The 19,264-nt window shown below is 45.7% G+C and overlaps 1 protein-coding gene across 4 annotated transcripts; it reads left to right on the top strand.

Moving 5' to 3' along the window:
- Positions 1-37: 37 nt before the first annotated feature.
- Positions 38-19,162, top strand: setd1a (SET domain containing 1A, histone lysine methyltransferase). 4 transcript variants are annotated; one of them, XM_077557156.1, is made up of 20 exons: positions 84-1,150; positions 2,246-2,344; positions 2,426-2,696; positions 2,808-2,938; positions 3,011-3,267; positions 5,290-6,946; positions 7,820-8,794; positions 9,381-9,536; positions 9,635-9,719; positions 9,782-9,918; positions 10,005-10,041; positions 10,831-11,005; positions 11,105-11,139; positions 12,029-13,230; positions 13,670-14,024; positions 14,136-14,317; positions 15,678-15,788; positions 17,200-17,319; positions 17,407-17,544; positions 18,054-19,162. In XM_077557156.1, the coding sequence occupies exons 1-20, from the start codon at positions 1,013-1,015 to the stop codon at positions 18,225-18,227; spliced, it is 6,435 nt and encodes a 2,144-aa protein (XP_077413282.1). In that variant the 5' UTR covers positions 84-1,012; the 3' UTR covers positions 18,228-19,162. The 4 variants fall into 4 exon arrangements, with proteins under 4 accessions (XP_077413280.1, XP_077413282.1, XP_077413281.1 ...); XM_077557154.1 differs by lacking the exons at positions 15,678-15,788; positions 17,200-17,319; positions 17,407-17,544; positions 18,054-19,162 and adding an exon at positions 38-77 and having other exon boundaries at positions 1,006-1,150; positions 13,670-14,266; XM_077557155.1 differs by lacking the exons at positions 15,678-15,788; positions 17,200-17,319; positions 17,407-17,544; positions 18,054-19,162 and having other exon boundaries at positions 84-386; positions 1,006-1,150; positions 13,670-14,266.
- Positions 19,163-19,264: the final 102 nt, after the last annotated feature.

Here is a 19,264-nt window from a genome sequence, read left to right on the forward strand (position 1 = left end):
TTTTTGAGTGGAAAGTGCGTGTGCGAAACTGTTTGCTGCTTTTGCTTACCCTGATGGAGAACAGGCGAGGCTTTCAGGTTTGTTACGCGATGGCCGCTCTCTCCACAATATTGAGCTTTTAGAGGCCAAAAACAACTCCCCGGTGCTCTCCTGGGGCTCGCGTGTACATCAACTATCAACCGGAATGTTAGCGGCATCGTTTTCGCCCGCTACTTTCGCTTGAGTGCGGGGCTCGGACCTGTCTGTTTGTGTTTTGGTGGGTGGACTGTGTTTTTCTTGTTGCCCGGGCGGGCCTGGCGGCGGGCGGGCTGCTACTCTCGGATGAGCGCGCTCTAGGACTCCCAACCTGGAAGTCTTACATTTTCGAGCGGAAATCAAACCCTACGGTACCGGAAAGTCTTAGATAACACGGCCGCTGTCCATAATATGGTATCGACTGTAGAGTGTGGCTAATATGACCAGTTTGGCTTCCGAAGTTGACGCTTATGCTAAGTTACCGCTAGCCGACGTCCGCGATAACTTGCCTTAGCATTAGCGAAACAAAGCTAACTAATTTGCCGCCGTTTTGGGACACTCGAATCGCATATAATATCATATTTATATGCCATCTGAGAACCCGGTTCGAGTGTTGTTCATTTCGAACTCTTATTTTGTGAGAATAGGTCAACCCGGTGGCGTTTTGTCGCTCCGTGTTAGCATGTTAGCATAGCTAGCTGAACTAAACTAGTGCTCTGTGACGTAACTCGCTCATTGTTTTGACAGCGTCTTACCTGGAGCTTGCGAACGTCAGCCAAATATCATCATTTATGCTTTTCGCCGTATTTATTTACGATATACAAGTAGTTACTATTCACGCTTCAAGCTTCGCCGTCCTTAGGTTTGTTTGCGTTTATATTTGCAGCACGAGTTGTATATCGTTACCCAGTCTAAAGCTGTGCATATACTGATACTTGCTTGTGGTTTTATCACACCCTGCACACCATGTAAACAAACGTGTTTTGGCAGCTGTAGGATGGATCAAGACAGCGGCGCAGACACACAAAAAGCTGTGAGTTTGCAGTGGAATAGTTTCAAACTAGTCCAGGACCCAGCCACCAGACGGGTGGCACAGAAGATCTACAGATACGATGGAGTGCACTTCAGCGTGCCTGTGAGCGTTTTAACAATTTCATATGTGATGTGACAAAATGCAAATGAGTTGCAGTGAGTGTGGTTCTACAGTGTTACAGGCAGCATTCCCTCTCAGTGACAAACTGAGTGTGACTAGTTGTCTGGCATATGTGCCCTATTGACTGGCGACAGGTCCAGTGTTGTCCACCTGGCTTTCACCCTTAGTCAGCTGTGGTAGGCTGCAGCTCCCCGTGACAGGATAAGCAGTCTAGAAATCGACATCTATGGACAACCCTGAACTCACTACCAAAAACATAAAACATGACACCCATGGATTTTTCAATACTCTTTGTGAAACCTTGGCACTACATGCAGTCTTACAAACACGGTGGTGCATTCAATTCGACAACTCAACTCTCTTTTTTCCGTCCATTTCTCTATTTATGTTGTGAAAGATCATGTGATTTTTGACTGCTGAGCTGGCTGGCTTTAAGCATTTCATACACTAAACAATGTAGGGTGTGATTGTGGAATCCCTTCTCCGTAACAGTATATATTGCGATATACAGTAAGCTTAATTGTAGAAATTGTAATGAAGTTATTTTGAATGGGTTATGTAATCCTTTAGCAGTGCCAAATTGATCAAAAATGAAATTAAAGACAAAAAAACTACAACATATGTACAACATTTACTATGCAGATCCCAAAATTACATTGCTGATACTATAAATATTTTATGTTCTAAATTAATACTTTAGACTTTATAGGCTCCTCCTGCCTGATGTCTGCAGTAACGTCGTGATGCTGTTTCCAGTTTTTGGACGTGTGTAGCTATTCGTTTACTGTACCATCAAAAACCAAAAAGTCTTGGTAACAAAAACAAATATTTACATGTTTGAAAATGACATCCAATCCAACTAGTATAAAATAATACTGGCGGCACTTTAAAATGCTGTTTACCTATAAAGGTTCCAGCAAGTTAGGATGAATGGTAGGATAGTTGTGTATAGGTCAGTTTCTGTCTGTAATATGTCCACAAGTGTCCAGGTCCATCTAGTTCAGCCGCATCACTCAGTGTGCTGCAGGTTTTAAATATGTTGCACTCCAATACCTCATGTGTACAAAATGTCACCAGGACTCTGGATTTCCGCCTGTGGGTGAACTGCGGGACCCAAGACCCCGCAGATTATGGTCCAGGTATACAGAGATGGTTCTGCCGGTGCCAAAGTTTAAGGTGAGAAGGCCTCCACACATCACAGAGCTTTATTCATTCTGATGCGGCATCTCCGGTTCTTTTTCCCTTCTCAATCCACAGTTGGACGAGTTCTACGTGGGTCAGATCCCCCTCAAGGAGGTAACGTTTGCCCGGCTCAACGACAACATCAAGGAGCCCTTCTTGGCCGAGATGTGCGCCAAGTTCGGCGAGGTGGAGGAGATGGAGATCCTGTTCCACCCCAAGACCAGGAAGCACTTGGGCCTAGCTCGGGTGCTGTTCACCAGCACACGTGGTGCCAAAGACACGGTCAAGCAGCTGCACAACACCTCCGTCATGGGCAATATTATCCACGCGCAGCTCGACATCAAGGGTGAGCCAGGGGAACTGTTGGGGCACACAATCTGTCTGCACTGGGAATTCCAGGTTTATAGTGCTCACGATACGTACAAACATACAAAGTCCAAATATTTTTTTTCTGCAGGCCAGCAGAGGCAGAAGTATTACGACCTTATTGTGAATGGCTCCTACACGCCTCAGACAGTACCCTTGGGGGGCAAGGCATTAGTTGACTGCCTCGCGCCGCAGACCCCCACACAGCAACAGTCTGATGTGGTAACTGTCATAAATAGAATATACATTTTATTTTATTTCCAAACTCTTAACACGTCATTCCTTTCCACGCAGTCAGTTGACTTCCGCCGGCGGCTCTCCACTGAGTTGGCTGTGTTGGCGGCGGGCGTCCAGCAAGCCCTCAAGTCCGGAAACATCACTCCTGGCTCGGCGGATACCGGTTTCGGAGAGCAGCGCCTGGACACCCCCCCCTCTTCGTCCGTGACAGGCGGATACACTTCGGGGTCTTCAGCATCCTCTCAGAGTGGGACACCGTACAGCTCTAGATCTGGGACGCCGTTCTCTCAGGAGTCCGGCTATTCTGGAACCAGGTGGGTTGTCTGCTCGAGTAACAGTGTTAGCTTGTCAGAATCACATATTATGTTATTTTGATTTTCACAAATTCAATTAATTAAAAAAATATGTTCTAACACTGTAGCACAAGGATTGTGGTGCTGGCTTTACTGTGGCTGTATCCCGTTTAAAGTGTACTGATTACAAGACCTACATTATATAAGAAAACGTGATAGAATGTATTTTTTTTGCCTATTATTGAAATAAATAGCTTTTTAAAAGGAAAGAACATTGAAAATCGCAAAATTCTACAGACTGTCCCTTACTTAATTACTTAAAGCTGCTCAATGTAGAAATTTGCCCCAGAATATATTTACAATAGCCGTTTTATTTGACTACTTATGAGTCAAACATCTTCTAATTAGCAGCTTAATACATTAGCTGTTCACAATTGGTTCTCCTGCAAGCCTCTGGCTAATAATTTTAGGACTAAACTCTTGAATCGAATTTTCCGCCCTCTGTCTGTGGATGTGATGCCATGCGCACATTGTGTATGTACATGAAGAAGGGAGTGTGCAGTTTCACTTTTCAGCCACACATAGCAGTAGTGATTTGAAATTCAATTTCCTGCATTGAGCAGCTTTAATTTTGAACCTTGTAAAAAAATTATTGGCGCTACAAGAAAACTTTTGTGAACATTAAAACTGTTCGCGAACCTGAGGAGAAAAAACATTTGCTATGTTCGTAAACACTTGAAAGCCTTCGCCAGTGTCGCCACTCAGTGACGAATGGGCTTTACGGCACATGTGGGCAAGGTTTTTTGTTAATGTATAGATATGTTATGTTAATATAACTTTCAGTTTTTATTTCCCAATTGCAACAACATAATTAGGGCTACAAAATGACAGCTTATTAAAACAATGCAATTTACTACTTTATACATACAGTATTTTTTTTTTTAAAGTGAAAGGCTGGACTGAGCACAAAAGCGCAAAGACAAACTTGAACTGGCCACTTACAGTGTTGCTCAAAAGTTTGTGAACCCTGCAGGCATGGTCAGATTTTTTGTATAAAATATTAAAATAACCTTATTAAATGTATAGTCGTACCCAAATCTACAATGCTGGCATTGAAAATAATGGACTTGAACAAAAAGAATGATAATATTGTCATTTATTCTTGAACAAAAGTTGTTGATTTAAGAAAAACTCAGATTTCATGGGTGCAAAAGTATGTGAACCTCTCACTTAATCAGACATTGCACCTCCTTTTGCAATTAGAACTTCACCCAAACACTTTCTTTAGTGATTTATCAGTCTTTGGGGGAATTTTTGCCACTCTTCCTTGCATAATGCAGCCAGTTGGATGAGGCGTCTCCATCTAGCATAAACTGCCCACTTCATTACTTTATAGCTTTCCCCAGACAGATGTGCTGTCACTACCCACTTCGTGAGGTCCCCTGAGATTTCTCTTTCTCTCAGCATGACTGACCTGTATGGGTTCACCTGGGTAAGACTAAAGTGACGTGGTTTTGTCTCTGTTTCAGCCAGTGATGCACAATTTCTTTGCTAAACCTCTTATTTCATTGGTCCATTTCAGTGGTTAGTTTATCTACCAATTTGTCCTACCTAATCCTACTTCACTGCTTGTTTTAAGCAATGCAGCTCAGGGTTCACTTACTTTTGCACCTACATGAATTGACCAAAAACTCTTTAATTAACTTTTGACTTCACAATTGATTAAAAAAAGAACAATGCATCGAATTAATAAACCTACACCTGTTATTTCATATAAAATGTAATGGTTCAGATTGAACTCAAAATCGGGTTGTAACATTTGGAAAGTCCAAATTTCTCAAGAGGTTCACAAACTTTTTAGCAGCACTGTATGTGCATTCTTGATAATGGCGGTCAGTTAACCCCCCGCATACTTACTGTTTGACATTGGCATATTCTCAGACCCCCCACACACACACACACACTTTTCCCCCCAAAAAATTGAAAGTATTTTTTATGTCTTGGGTTGCTGAAAAAATTAAGTCTTATTCTTCTTGCTGGCAGGCACAGCAGCTACAACGCAGGCACTTTGTCAAGTGGTTACCCCCCTCAGGACATGCTTCCTTCTTCCTCCTCCTCCTCTGCGGTGTCGTCCACAGTAGGCAGTGGATTCAAAGTGTCCCGCTACTCTGAGGACGTTCACGAACCTTCCCTGTACCACCGAGGTCGTCCCGGGTACCTCCCGCCCGCCTCATACCGTCCCAATGAGCCGCCCTGCTACCCGCCGTACCCCAACATGGGAGGACCAGGCCCCCACATGGCGCACCACTCCGCCATGCCCCCACCACTTCTAGGGTCCCAGTACGAACAGCCTCTCATGACTGAGCGGGAAAGAGAGTCGGTAGGACGCTATGGGGCAGCGGGCGGCGGCTCTAGGCGGTCGTCTTACCACCACCAGCAGGACGGCAATTCCTCCTCAAAGTACCATTCCCATCACTCGCACCACCACTCGGACCGCCGGGACGAGCGGGGCTATCGACGAGACAGCGTGGGTTCACGGTCAGGCGAACACGGACACCAGCGGCACCGGAACCACCACCACTCGCACAACCACCACAGTAGCCGCAGAAAGAGCAGCCACGACCGCGACAGGGATCGCGACCGGGAGCGAGAAGGTGACCACTCCAGCAACTCGGACCCCAGATACAATTCCAACTCATACCGCTCCTCCTCAAACAGCATGTCCCCACCCCCCTCGTCGTATTCCGCGTATTCCGCTTCCAAAGATCCCACCCCGGTCCCTCCTCAAGGATTGGATGCATCCGCTCATCTGGGGGGCACAAGCCTCCCGGAGAAGGGCTCCGCACCCTTGGCAGGTGCTCTGCCGCCGCCCCCTCCCCCACCGCCGCCGCCGCTGCCACCAGCATCCGTCATTGCCGCCGCTGTGGCTGAGACACTGGGAGGGCTTGATTTCAACCAGGATAGTCCCACCCGAGAGGAGCAGTGGACCAAGCCCAAACGCCGTCCCAGCACGCCACCGCTCCCACCGAAGACACCACCACCTCCACCTTTGTCCCCTTCCCATTCCTCCAGTGCCTCCTTATCTACTTCCTCTTCCTCCACCTCCCTTCCCCAGCAACCTGCCACCTCTGGTAGCTCGCCACCCGGTCGCCGACGTGGCTCTGCCTCCCCGGAGCCAGACTCCACCAATGAAAGCTTACCATTTGCCTATCACAGCAGCAGCCTGGACTCACGCATTGAGATGCTCCTCAAGGAGCAGAAGGCCAAGTTCTCCTTCCTTCCCTCTGATGAGGAAGATGAGGAGGAGAAGCAGAGGGGCACGCGTTCTGAAGGTGGGACAAAAAGAGGGCGAGCGGGCAATAGTGCGGGCGAGCACGCAGCCGCCAACCAGGCAGACAATGGTGGGGACAAGGAGAGGGACAAAGGGGAGCGTGACCGAGCCAGCCTCAGGAAACGAGGGAAAGGGACTGACGGTCGGAAAAGTCCTGCCGAGCCGCCAACTTCTACGCCACCTTCTTCCACGTACTCGCCTCACGTGCCACTCCCAGATGAGCCCTTGCCACCACTCCCAGATGACCTCTTGCCAACGGTTGGCCCAGAGGGGACGGACGCCGCCCCAGAGGAGTTGACGCAGGACGTGAGCACTGACATACAAAAGAGGACCGGAGCACACACGCCACCTTACAACGGACAGAGTCAGGTAACTGCTTGTCATTTAGCCATCTTCTATTTCAATTATTTTCTTATTCGCTCTGATAGTGCAGACATTTCATCTGTCAATCAATGGACTGGCACAGAATTAAGTTAGCAGTCGGATGTTAAGCAAAGTATCAGTTACTGTGAATGCTGAAAGGCCACTCCTTGTCAGATATGTGGCTGCGCTCACGTCGGGTACTAAGCATTTACACCAAGACTATCATTATTATGCCGCCGATTTATTTTACTTCTCAATTGTCCACATTTCTTAACTAATTCACACCATCCATCCATTTTCTTAACCGCTTGTCCTCACAATCCCAGCTGGTTTCGGGCGGTAGGCGGGGAAACCCTAAACTGGTTGCCAGCCAATCGCAGTAATTCACACCATTCCAATGTCAATCTTTTGAGCTCATTCGGGATTTTCAGGAAGCAGTTTTATACATCAAGCCTTGAAATAAGTGAGAGTATATTTGGGGTTTTGCACGTGTTAACATGGCCTTTCAAAACCCAAATATCGCCAATATTAAGGTTTTAAAAGTGTTATTGACTGCATGTAAACGTACTCGCTGCGAAGGAAGGAGGTTTACAGTATTTTCCATGAGATTTCCAAATTGAGACATTTTATAAATTCACCTAATCCTTCCACATTTCTCGACTATTTCAAACCATTGCTATTTAAAATGTTCCAGTTCATTCAGGAACACCTTGGAAACTATTTTTTACATTTCGAAATTCCCACTTTCCTCAAGGGTTCCTAATTTTTCATTTGTAGATCCCTACATTAATGGAGGTAGTTTACAATTTTACACGGTCTTTGCAAATTTCTCAACCGGTTAAAACCAGTCCAGTATTAAACATCTGTGTTTCCTTTCAGTCCCCTCCTCATTCCTCGGGGGAAGACATGGAAATCTCGGAAGAGGAGGAGGAGGGCGAGGTGTCTATCACGACGGTGACCACCCATCAGTCCTCCGTCACCACCTGCTCCTCACCGTCGTCTTCCCAGGCAGCGATGCCGTCGCAGGCGGCAGCAGACCCCTCGTCATCATCACCCCCGCCCATCTCAGAGTCAACACAGCACTTTGGCCCCGCCATGCACCCGCCCATCCCCTCCTACCCGCCTCACCTGCCACCGCCGCCAGGCTACTCCCTGCAGCCGCCTCCGCCTCCCGGGATCCCGCCGCCGCCCCACATGGACCTTCACCCAGAGTATCCCATGCCTCACCACATGTATGACTATGCCAGCTCTATGGAACTGATGAACCAATACACTGGTGGGGCGCCCATGTCCTTCCAGATGCAGACACACATGCTCAGTCGCCTGCACCAGCTGCGCATGTCGACTTCCAACGGCACGCCGAGCGAGGCTGCCACAGGGGACTACTCTTCATACCACTTGCATTCACTGCCGCCAACACACCACCCCTACATGGAACAAGAGGGGAGTGGGGCGGCCGCACACTACGAGCAGGATCACAGCTATATGCCGCCCCACATGCTTCCCTACCCTTACACTGACCCACACAGCACTCAGATACCACCTCCTTCGCACCTTCCGCCTCCGCACCCAACGTGGCCGCCACACATCTTGGCTGCACATTACCCCTCTTACATGCCACCGCCCGCCTATGGCACTGTGCCAACCGGCGTGGGTGGCGAGTACCAGACACCTGGCGAGGAAATACCCCTGGTGCCCGAGAATCCTCACGAAGCCACCGTGCAGATGGCGTTAGCCACACTGATCCAAGAGATGAAGAGCATCATGCAGAGGGATCTGAACCGCAAGATGGTGGAGAACATCGCCTTTGCCACATTTGATGAATGGTGGGACAGGAAGGAGACCAAGGCTAAGGTAAGGAAGTATCTTTGTTATAATTTCTAATTAATTTGACCTGTTCTTAATGCCAGCTATTATTGATAACCGCCACCTTGAAGCCCATGCCATGCAATATACTATCATTAACATAACTAGACTTCCGTCCCCCTGTTTTTTGGCTCTCTATTTTGGCTTTTCCTTGACAATCGCACCACGTTTTAATGGTTCAATTAAAAATAATAATACTGTAAAGTACAATATTTTATGTGGAGCCTGAAAACTTAGTGCTTCACAGTTTTTCTGTCACATCACGTCGGCCAATGTGCAGTGCTCAATCACCTTGTGTGCGATGGATACTCACAGACAACTGGTGACTTGTGCAATGTGAATGTGAATTTTTGTGCAATGTCACACTTTCGGCCCCTTTGCTTGATGTGCGGCGGGCCTAAGGAGACCAGGTGGCACAGTTTCTTAATCGCAGCGCATCGTAGGTGTGAGACATGGACTCGCCTACTGCATTTGGTTCATGATAGTTCAGTTCAGTCAGGTTTGGCCACCACCTTGCGCAATAGAAATAAATTGCAAAGTATTTATAAATAAGCTATATTGTTTTTGTCTTCAGCCATTCCAGACTATGTCAGCCATTCGTGACGAGGAGAAAAAAGAGGATAAGGTGAACCGTCCTCGTGAGCCCCTCATGTCTCTGGTGGACTGGGCCAAAAGTGGTGGCGTAGAGGGCTTCTCCTTGCGGGGAGCACTCAGGCTACCTTCATTTAAGGTCATTAACACAACACAGAGTGTCAGAGTGCTACAAATGACACGTGGATCTATAATAGGAGAAAAGATCTATAATAATAAAGAAAATGTTTTGTATAGGTGAAGAGGAAAGACCCTCAAGACCTCACGGAAGGAGACATGAAAAGGCCGCGACCATCGACGCCGCCTGACGAAGATGATGAAGGTTTGCCAAGCTCATTTATGTCGTGCCATAAGCGAGCTGTCTGACTCTTGCCTGGTTGTCAGGTGCTGACGGAAGGACGCCGGATGCTGGCCGAGCTGGACGAGACAACAAGAGGAGGAAAAAGAAGCCCAGGAGTCGAAAACCTTGGGAGCTGGACAGCGAGGGAGAGGAGACGTCTGACGGCTCCTCCTCTGAAAAGGTCTGATGTTGGGCTGTTTGTGTTGATAGCTTGAGGACAGCAATTCAACACACTTTTCTTATGGCAACTTTAACTCTCTTTTCTAGGATGATGGGGAAGTAGAGGCGAGTGACAAGTCTGACGGTAAATAACACTTTTCACAATGTTATGATTAATGGAATGGCTCTTTCCATCAGTCATATTTATAACCCCCCACGTGGCACAATACAAAAGAACAAAAACATTACAAATAATCCACAGTCACACCCACACCTGGACATGTTTAATGTCATGATTAATGCGATGGCTCCTCTGGCCAGTTACTCAATTTAGCTGCCTTCTTCCACAATAGAAATGAACAGAATGATTACAAATAATCCACAAATAATGTTAATGTGACGTAGAGACCTGCACATATGCAATGTGTATGTGTCATGGCTAATGCGATTGTGCTGCTCACTAGTTGTTTTTATTAACCTCTACCAGCTCAGTGGACTAGTGGTAGTGTCCCTACCCTGAGACTGGGAAGTTGTGGGTTCAATCCCTGGCCGGGTCATACCAAAGACTATAAGAATGGGACACATTGCCGCCCTGGTTGACACTCAGCATTAAGGGTTCTAATTGGAGGTTAGATCACTAAATGATTCCCGAGCGCGGCCCCAGCTGCTGCTCACTGCTCCCTCAGGGGATGGGCCAAATGCGGAAAACGAATTTCACCCCACTTAGGTAGGTGTGACAATCAGTGATACTTAAAATTTACCTTGTACAATAGAAAAACAATACCACTGCAAAAGTCCAAAAAGTCCTTGCATCCTTTGTCTCACACATAGGTTTCATTTATAGCTCTACTTTCTAGTAGTATTAGTGGTAAATGCAGAGCAGAATGATTTGGAATAATCCACAGAGTCAAAAAAGTGTTTTGCTTATTTTTAGACGATGCTCTTAGTGCCGACAGCGACGACGAGAGCCTCTCCTCGTCTTCAGAGGGCTCTTGCTCCGAGGCGTCCTCGTCCTCCTCCGAGGAGGAGGAAGGAGAGATGCTTGACAGTGATGGACCGGACACCATAGATGAGTCCACTATGGACAGCACGGTGGAAAAAGACGGCAGGTATGCTATAATGTTTCTGGTACAGAAAAAAAATCTTTTTTAATTCCACCCACCCCCGAAAAGGCTGCTGATGACATTTTGATCTTGTGCTATTGTCAGGGAGAAGATATTTACAAAGGCAGAGCTCAAAATTGGTAAGTCCTCATCTTTAAGGCAAAATATTAAAATGTTGTTAATGCCAGTAAGAAATGGAGGTTGATTTAGGGGAAAAGGGCTGTTTTTGCTGGGTCTACTATAAAGCCTCTGTGGATTCATGTGCAGTTTCTCAATAAAGTACTGAAACTTTCACTTTTTAGCATTTTATGCAGCACACCAGCACCAATACTAGTGTTAATAACCATGACTGATAAACCACTGAAATTGTTGATGCTGGGTCGGTTACTGTGGCAACACTTTACTTAAAAATTGGCGTCAATTGCCATGTGATTTTGAAGCTCTTTCATGAAGGTGATTTTGTCAATTACTGGTGCTTTAACAAAGCCACATATTACACCGCATATTAAAACAGTTTCTAGGTGTCTTGCTGCACACCTGTACACAAATCTGAATTTGACTTAACTGATGCTGTACTTTGAACAACACTGCAACTCTGCTTGTTTTTTTTCTGCTTTGAAACAATAGCTTTAGCCCAGCTATTGCCCTAAAACAGCGTTTCTCAACCCCAGTACTCGGCGGTCCCTATCCAGCCTGTTTTCCATGTCTCCCTCAGCCAACACAGGTTATTCTACCGATCAACTAATCAGCAAGCTCTGCGTGAAGCCTTTTACAGATCCTCACCTGTGTTGGCTAAGGGAGACATGGAAAAGAGGCTGGGTAGGGGTCCCCGAGGACCCGGGTTGAGAACCACTGCTCTAAAATACTAGAACATGTCAATGAGTGGGGGAACCCTAGTGGGTGAAGACTTATTTTAATCACTATGAGTGTGATCAAGCATTAGGGCCAAAATAAGAACACCTGAGCAATGCCGACTGGTTTATTTTCTGCTGTAGGGCACTCACAAAACATGTCTATAATGTCTTCCAGGTCAAGCCAAAGACAACAAACTGGAACCCCCCTCCAAGCGGCCCCCGTCCCCGCCGTATCCTCGTCCTCCGTCCCCTGTGGTCCTGGTGCCCCCTCTCAAGAAGCGCCGAAAGACCGTGTCCTTCTCTACCGAGGAGAACGAAAGCAAAGATCTGTCATCGTCTTTGCCACCATCGCTGTCTTCGCCACCTTTGCAAACGCCGGCCGATGCTCCCCCGCTGTCGCCCGCCAGACTTTTGGACAATCGCGTCGCTGCTGTCCCGCGTCCCGCTCACGGCATCCAGCTTCTCCCCTTCGCTTCCAAACCAGGCGAGGCTAACGCTCTCATTGTGCCGCCATGTGGACGGTCTCCAGATTCAGAGGAGTCCAAAAGGGTCTCCCCGACCAAGGCGCCCGGGAAACGGGGCACAGGCAAAGACTCCCCTAAATCCTCTGCACCTCCTGTCATGGTGTGCCGTACAGTGCAGAACCTCCCGCTGGACCACGCCTCCATGTGCAAGATGGCCTTCGAGGAGGCGCCTCCCCTCGGCAAGCGACCCCGTGGAAAGTCCCGTACCGCCATCATTCCTACTTCGCTCCGTGAAGAAGACGAGGATGAGGAGCAGAGGCTGAGGCTCCGAGAGCAGCTGGGAGTGTCTAGCCTGCTGCAGCTGGCCTCGGCCTCCACTGCTGACTTGTCGGTGCTGGCCGACATGGCCCTGAAGATGGATCCTGATGATGGAGACTCAGAGGAGACGGAGACGTCGGACGAGGCCGAGGAGCAGAAGAAGGAGGCCGGCCTCTTCTCCGAGGAGGCTCTGCTGCGCGTCATGAGCTCGGAGAGCATGGTGGTCTTCATGGAACACAACTACTGCAGACCGCCCATCCTTGCAGCACCACCCGCTTCCAAGAAGTCCTCCAAGCAGGAGTCCTCCGTCCTTCTCCCAGCCGACCTCAATGCCATTTTGGAGGCGCCTGAGGAGGTCATCGGCGAGGCGCTTCCCTCACGAGGCGACACGGGAGAGTATTTGGGATTGCTGTCTCATGAGACGAGCCAGGACACCGTAACACTTCCGCCGACCAAGAAGTTACAGGCAAGCAAAGCTCTGGAGTTTGAGAAAAGCAAAAAGAGGAGAAATAAAGACAAGGAGAATCTGGAGGTTCTTCCTGCAAAGCAACCGAAGGAGACGCCAGCCATGAAACAAAAGAAACGCAAACTAAAGGTGTGTGCTTTTACCCTTTTGGAACCTGTCCAGCTAAAACAATCATGCAAAATGACTGCATTCATAAAAAGAGAACGTGTACATGTCAACATTCCTACCCGGGCGATAACGCATGTTTGTAGTATATATTGGTCTGCTACAAAAACATTTTTTGGGGTATTATTATTTTTAAGTATCTGTACAGCCCAGTACAAAATGGCCTGATGGTTGGAGCCACTCATTTAATGTATCTCCACATGCCCAAAAGGCTAGTAAAATGGTATTGGAGTGTCGCATGTTTTTTTTTTTCCTTTTAATAATCCAAATATATATACAAGCGTACTGTATCAGTGCATCCCTAACTAAAATCATTCAGTGTGGGCCATGTGATGTAAGAGACCAGTCATGTCAAGAAAGTACTAGCACCAGACCCGTGTTGACGTTGCCTCGCTGTATGCAGGACTCTGATGCAGAAGAGGACGTAGACGTAGAGGAGCTGGAGTCCGGCGAACTGACGAGCACCGACTCGGAGGGCGAACCTCCCACGCCGGGGCTGGAGGATGTGAGGAAGAGCGAGCGGCTCTTCCTCCAGGATGCCGGCCTAATGTCTACCAAACCTGCACCGTCCCCTCAGCTTCCTGCGATCAAGTACGAGAACCGCAGCGAATTTGAGCAGATGACCATCCTATACGACATCTGGAACTCGGGCCTGGACAGCGAGGACCTGATGCTGCTGAAGACCACGTACGAGAAGCTGCTGCAGGATGACCACAACTCCGATTGGCTCAACGACACCCACTGGGTGCAGCACACTGATATCCTTTTCACTCTGTCCATCTAACCTACTGTTAGACCGCAGGATGTACATTGCCAATCCATGTGTTAGACTCATGTTATGTCACATCAACCTTAACGCTGAGCTGCACTGACCAATTTACCAAACCCCCGACGGAAGAAGAGGACCGCGGACGGGCAGTTGCGCGAGCACGTGACAGGCTGTGCCAGGAGCGAAGGCTACTACGCCATCAGCCGCAAGGAGAAGGACGTCTACCTGGACTTGGACCTGCCCGAGCAAGTCATACGGGAGGTGGAGAACGTGGACACCTCGGTAAGTTTGGGCCTCTTTTTTTAAGGGGTAGGGACCGACCATACTGCAAATAGCAAAACTTTTGAGTATAATTGATGTGTCCAAATAGGTTTGTAGTTCCCTGCATAGGCCACACGATGCCAGCAAAACACTTTATTCCTATTAGGCATGAATGACAAGTTGGAAATGTTTGAAGAGTAGTGGGGAAATGACTTAAATTTAGAAAATGTGTACTCATTTAAAGTTGGTTTATTTCATGGAAGAGTGGGAATTTTTAGAGCATGAAAAATAGTGTCATGCTCTTCAGTTTTTACAAAATTATTGCTGGATTTCCTAATCATAGTGGGAAATGTAATTGATTCCTCCCTTGTTGCCTAAATAATTAAAGAAGAAAGGCTCATTAGTGGTGCTCTTCTTTCTGCTCTACATGATCACATTGCTTTCAATGTTGTGCTACGTTGCATGGAGCAAAGGTTTAGGCATGGGCCAATATTAGATTTAGGCATGGGCTAATATTAGATTCTGGCGGTATAAGTGTGGGCAAAAATATCAGTAGTAAAATTACAGCTTTTTAAAATATATATATTTGGGTAAAAAAAAAAAAAGCTTTTTCACTTTCAACTATTATTTTTCAACCAAATATACAATATTTTGTTCAGATGAAACGTGTCATGAACTGTACCACGCTAGTCCCACTGGCACTTTTTTGGTGGGGTGTGGGCATTGTACATTAAGCAACAAAGCAGCGGGGCATCCGTGAATGCAACAGTGTCTTTTTCGTTTTGCTTCCCCCCTTCCGCCTCCGTGTGTAACTGCTCACCCCTCCCCTCCCTGCTCATCCAAAAGGAGGAAGGGGGGGAAGTTAACTGGAAGCAATTAATGTAATCAAAGACGAGGCACATTTACCCAACTCTACAAGCAGCCAATCATATTGTGCCTTGTTTAGGAGTCCCCTCAAAAAAAAAAAAGAAAAGAAGACAAGCTTATTACCAGTGACAGCCAGTATCAGCGCTTATTGAAACCTTGACTTTTTAAAGCTGCATTTAAACCATTAATCGGCCCATGCCTAGTCAATTTCAGGTAGTTCCATATCAAGAATTATTGTTGGCCAGCGGCTCCAGGTTGGTTGCCTGCTATGCTAGCTTACAGCATTGGAGGAATTCAACTTTCAGGGAAGGAAAGTCGAGAATTTGTAGAGTAAACGTTTCGCTAGCGTATTAGATCTCTCAGCAGTCATATCTGCTTTGTCAGTTATTTCACATCAAGTTCACTCAACTCCTTAGATTGAGGTCAAGGTTTTTTGGCATCCCTCCAACTCAAGGCCATCTGATAACATCACAAGTCCTCCTTTAAAATATATATATATTTTTTTAATCTTCAGGGCACCAACCGCTTGCTGTCAGAGCGACGCTCGGAGCAGCGCCGCCTCCTCACCGTCATCGGCACGCCGGCCGTCATGGACTCTGACCTGCTCAAGCTCAACCAGCTCAAGGTACCGCCGACAAACACGTGTGCCAATAACCGCACACTCTGCAACAGGCCCCCTTTCCAGACAACCTCAAAGCACATGACGTCTTCAAAATGTCACTTGAGTTCCCTCATGTTGCACAAACCAGATGTCAGTGGTGCACACTGTGCTTGTGAGCGCATGCAGGAAATTATCACACAACTCGCAAGAATAGCCACAGAAAACTGCACGCCACCTCATTTAAAAGAAAAGAAATTAGACTTTCTGTTGTTGCAAATCATTTCTTTTGTTTTGTATTTTGTTTGTTTTAGGTTTTTTTTAATTTCACTTATAAATAATTGTGTGTTTTATTTAATCTATCATTGGATTTGTTGTATTATTTTATGTGTTTATTGTTTATTTAATTTGTATTTTATGAGATTTATTATTTATTATATTTTATATATTATATTTATTATATTGGTTTTATACGATGTTTAAAAATAATAATAATTATAGTACCGATAATTATTCCGCCTGCTTCTAAAAACCGGCATTTTCCCAGCTGTTCTGTATGAATGGCCATTGACACAATTTCTCCACCTTTCAGGCTGCTTGTAAAACTGGCAGTTTGTCATGTCGCTTGGCTTTATAAAAGGGATTGACACTAAAGAGGGTGGGATGAGGCGATGTGTGCAATATTCCACCTTTTGGAAAAAGTATCTGAAGAGTCCCTCTTACACTGCCTGCACACAAATATTATTTGTTGTAACTAAAATAAGGTGGGGTGCATCGATTATCAAATCAAGAATTATTTTTGATCATCAATATTTGTTTGGATACCTCTTATCTTATTAAAAATGGTCCAAATCATCGGACTTTCAGCTTCTCAACAGTAAATATTCTCCAAGAAGTAGCCTAAAAAAAAGGAACACCCCCCCCCCCTGTCTGTCGCCTTAATAAGATCGATGCAGAGTTGCATACATAAGCTGCCTTGTTGAAGTTAAATTGCCTTCAATTAACTTGTGCACGTGTGCAAGGAGGGTGTGGGAGGGGGCTGAATGAGACACAGTATTGTGTATAAGTAACTGAGATCTGTTCTAAAAAATTTAATAAAAAATAGCTCACCACTGATGGCACACTGACTTGCTTAAAAGAAGTAAAATGTTAACTTTTTTTTTTTACGTATATCACAAAAATGACCAAATATACGATATTTTGATTTAAAATAATAGATTGTGTTAAATGAAAGAAATAGCTGTTTCTAGTTACTCAAATATTACGAAAAAGGGCAAAAATAGCAGCATAAATAAATCAATTTATAGGGTTTTCACTATTGAAAATGGGAGAGGTAAAAATCCGCAATAGATTTAATCCGCAATAAGTGAGCCACAAAGTAGTGAGAGACCAACCACTGTATTTGACATGAGTTATTCATGTTAATGTATTTGTGCAGTTCCGCAAAAAGAAGCTTCGATTCGGACGCAGCAGGATCCACGAGTGGGGTCTGTTCGCCATGGAGGCCATCGCTGCCGATGAGATGGTGATTGAGTACGTGGGTCAGAACATACGGCAGGTGAGCCTCACAGTTAAATGCGCCAAAGTAGCACCAGTGTCAAATGTCAGCACGAATGTAATCTAATGCATGTGGCTGTGTGCGCAGATGGTGGCGGACAATCGCGAGAAGCGCTACGCCCAGCAGGGCATCGGCAGCAGCTACTTGTTCCGAGTGGACCATGACACCATTATTGACGCTACCAAGTGTGGAAACCTTGCACGCTTTATCAACCACTGCTGCACTGTGAGTGGATACACTCGCAAACTGATGTTTTTAGTATTCCCCCGCTATATCATAATTAATCGCTCATACCACCATTCTTAACTCATTCACTGCCATTGACGGCTAGAGACGTCAAAAATTCAATTGAACTATTTCTATTTGTTTCACATTTTTTTCCCACTTTTGTTAACAAGAGTATGAAAACCTAGATTTTTTTTTATTGTACATTTAGAACAGATAAAATTTGTGATTAATCGTGAGTTAACTAGTAAAGTAATGTGATTAATTACAATTAAAAATTGTAATCGTCTGACGCCCCTAATTTTTAATAATCTTTTTTTTTTTTTTATTAAAATTAACATTTTTTCTAGGTTTTCATACTCCGGTTAAAAAAGTGAAAAAAAATAAAACTAATAGAAATAATTCAAATGAATTTTTGACGTCTATAGCCGTTAATGGCAGTGAATGACTTGAATTTGAGGAATGTATTCATTTATTTACAATATACTAACCGTGTGTGTCTTCGTCAGCCCAACTGCTACGCCAAGGTGATCACCATCGAATCCCAGAAGAAGATCGTCATCTACTCCAAACAGGCCATCGCCGTCAACGAGGAGATCACTTACGACTACAAGTTCCCGCTGGAGGAAAACAAGATCCCGTGCCTGTGCGGAACCGAGAACTGTCGCGGGACGCTCAACTAACGCTCCCGCTGCCATCCCACCACCTGGAAAACACGTCCACGCCTCGCACTTTTGGTGGCCATTTTGTCCCCCTCCCATCCCCTACCCCAACCCTTTCCCCCTTGTCACTCTTACATGAGTGGCGAGGGTAGGCGGGACCTCAGTTCGGAAGGTCCACTCAGATCCACGCACAAGGAAGTTAACGCAAATTCAGGGTTTTAAAACGTTTTAATCACACACGTTCCGCTTCGTTATACAAGAGTTCTCCTTGTTTTGGGATTGTTTTTGATAGTATTATATAACATTACTGTTATGGAATAGTGTTTCAAGCGTTGTTGTTATCCAGATCCTCAAGTTATCTGCCATTTACAAACAAAAACAGAATGTCCTCCCTGAGTTAGTGCTCGTCTGGGTTTTTTTGTTAATTTTTTTTTGTGGCGTTGCTATGTCGTTTCTTTTTTTCCTTTTTCTTTCACCAAATTCTTGCAAGTTTTTTTGTCGCCATGTGTTTGCACAAGTGTTTTACCAAGCACTTTCTTTTTTCTTTTTCTTTTTGAATTGGGTTATTTAAAAAAAAAGAAAAAGGGTTAACTAGAGGTTATTTTTTACTGACGGGATATTTCAAAAAAGGAAACTTGTCCAAAGTTTATCTGTCGAGTAGCAAAAAGACAAAAGCAAAAAGTCTTTTTCTGCTTTACAGGATAAAGTGAAAAAAAAAGAGAATGGATGTAAATAAAAGTGTTTGTTTCTCGTAGAAACACACTAAGCTGTAAATAAGACCCCCTTTCCCTCTCTTTCACTCCCTCTCCCCTGTTCTTTCCACGCCAGGACACATGTACATACCTTCAACTCGTTTATTTTGTATGGTTCTTCCTCGTTTTAATATTATTTGCAATCTTGTATTAATACGTTGGACTCTTTATTAATGGTGCATTAAAATATTTTTTAAAGAAAAAGTCGCTTGTGTTTTGTGCGGGAAGGTAAGCAAACGGGAAGTCGTTTGACGTGACCGCTTCCTGCCCCTTGACATGACGCACCTGTGGCAACAGGAAGTGATC

This window comes from Vanacampus margaritifer, chromosome 2 (assembly GCF_051991255.1).
Source record: "Vanacampus margaritifer isolate UIUO_Vmar chromosome 2, RoL_Vmar_1.0, whole genome shotgun sequence".
Lineage (NCBI taxonomy): Eukaryota > Metazoa > Chordata > Actinopteri > Syngnathiformes > Syngnathidae > Vanacampus > Vanacampus margaritifer.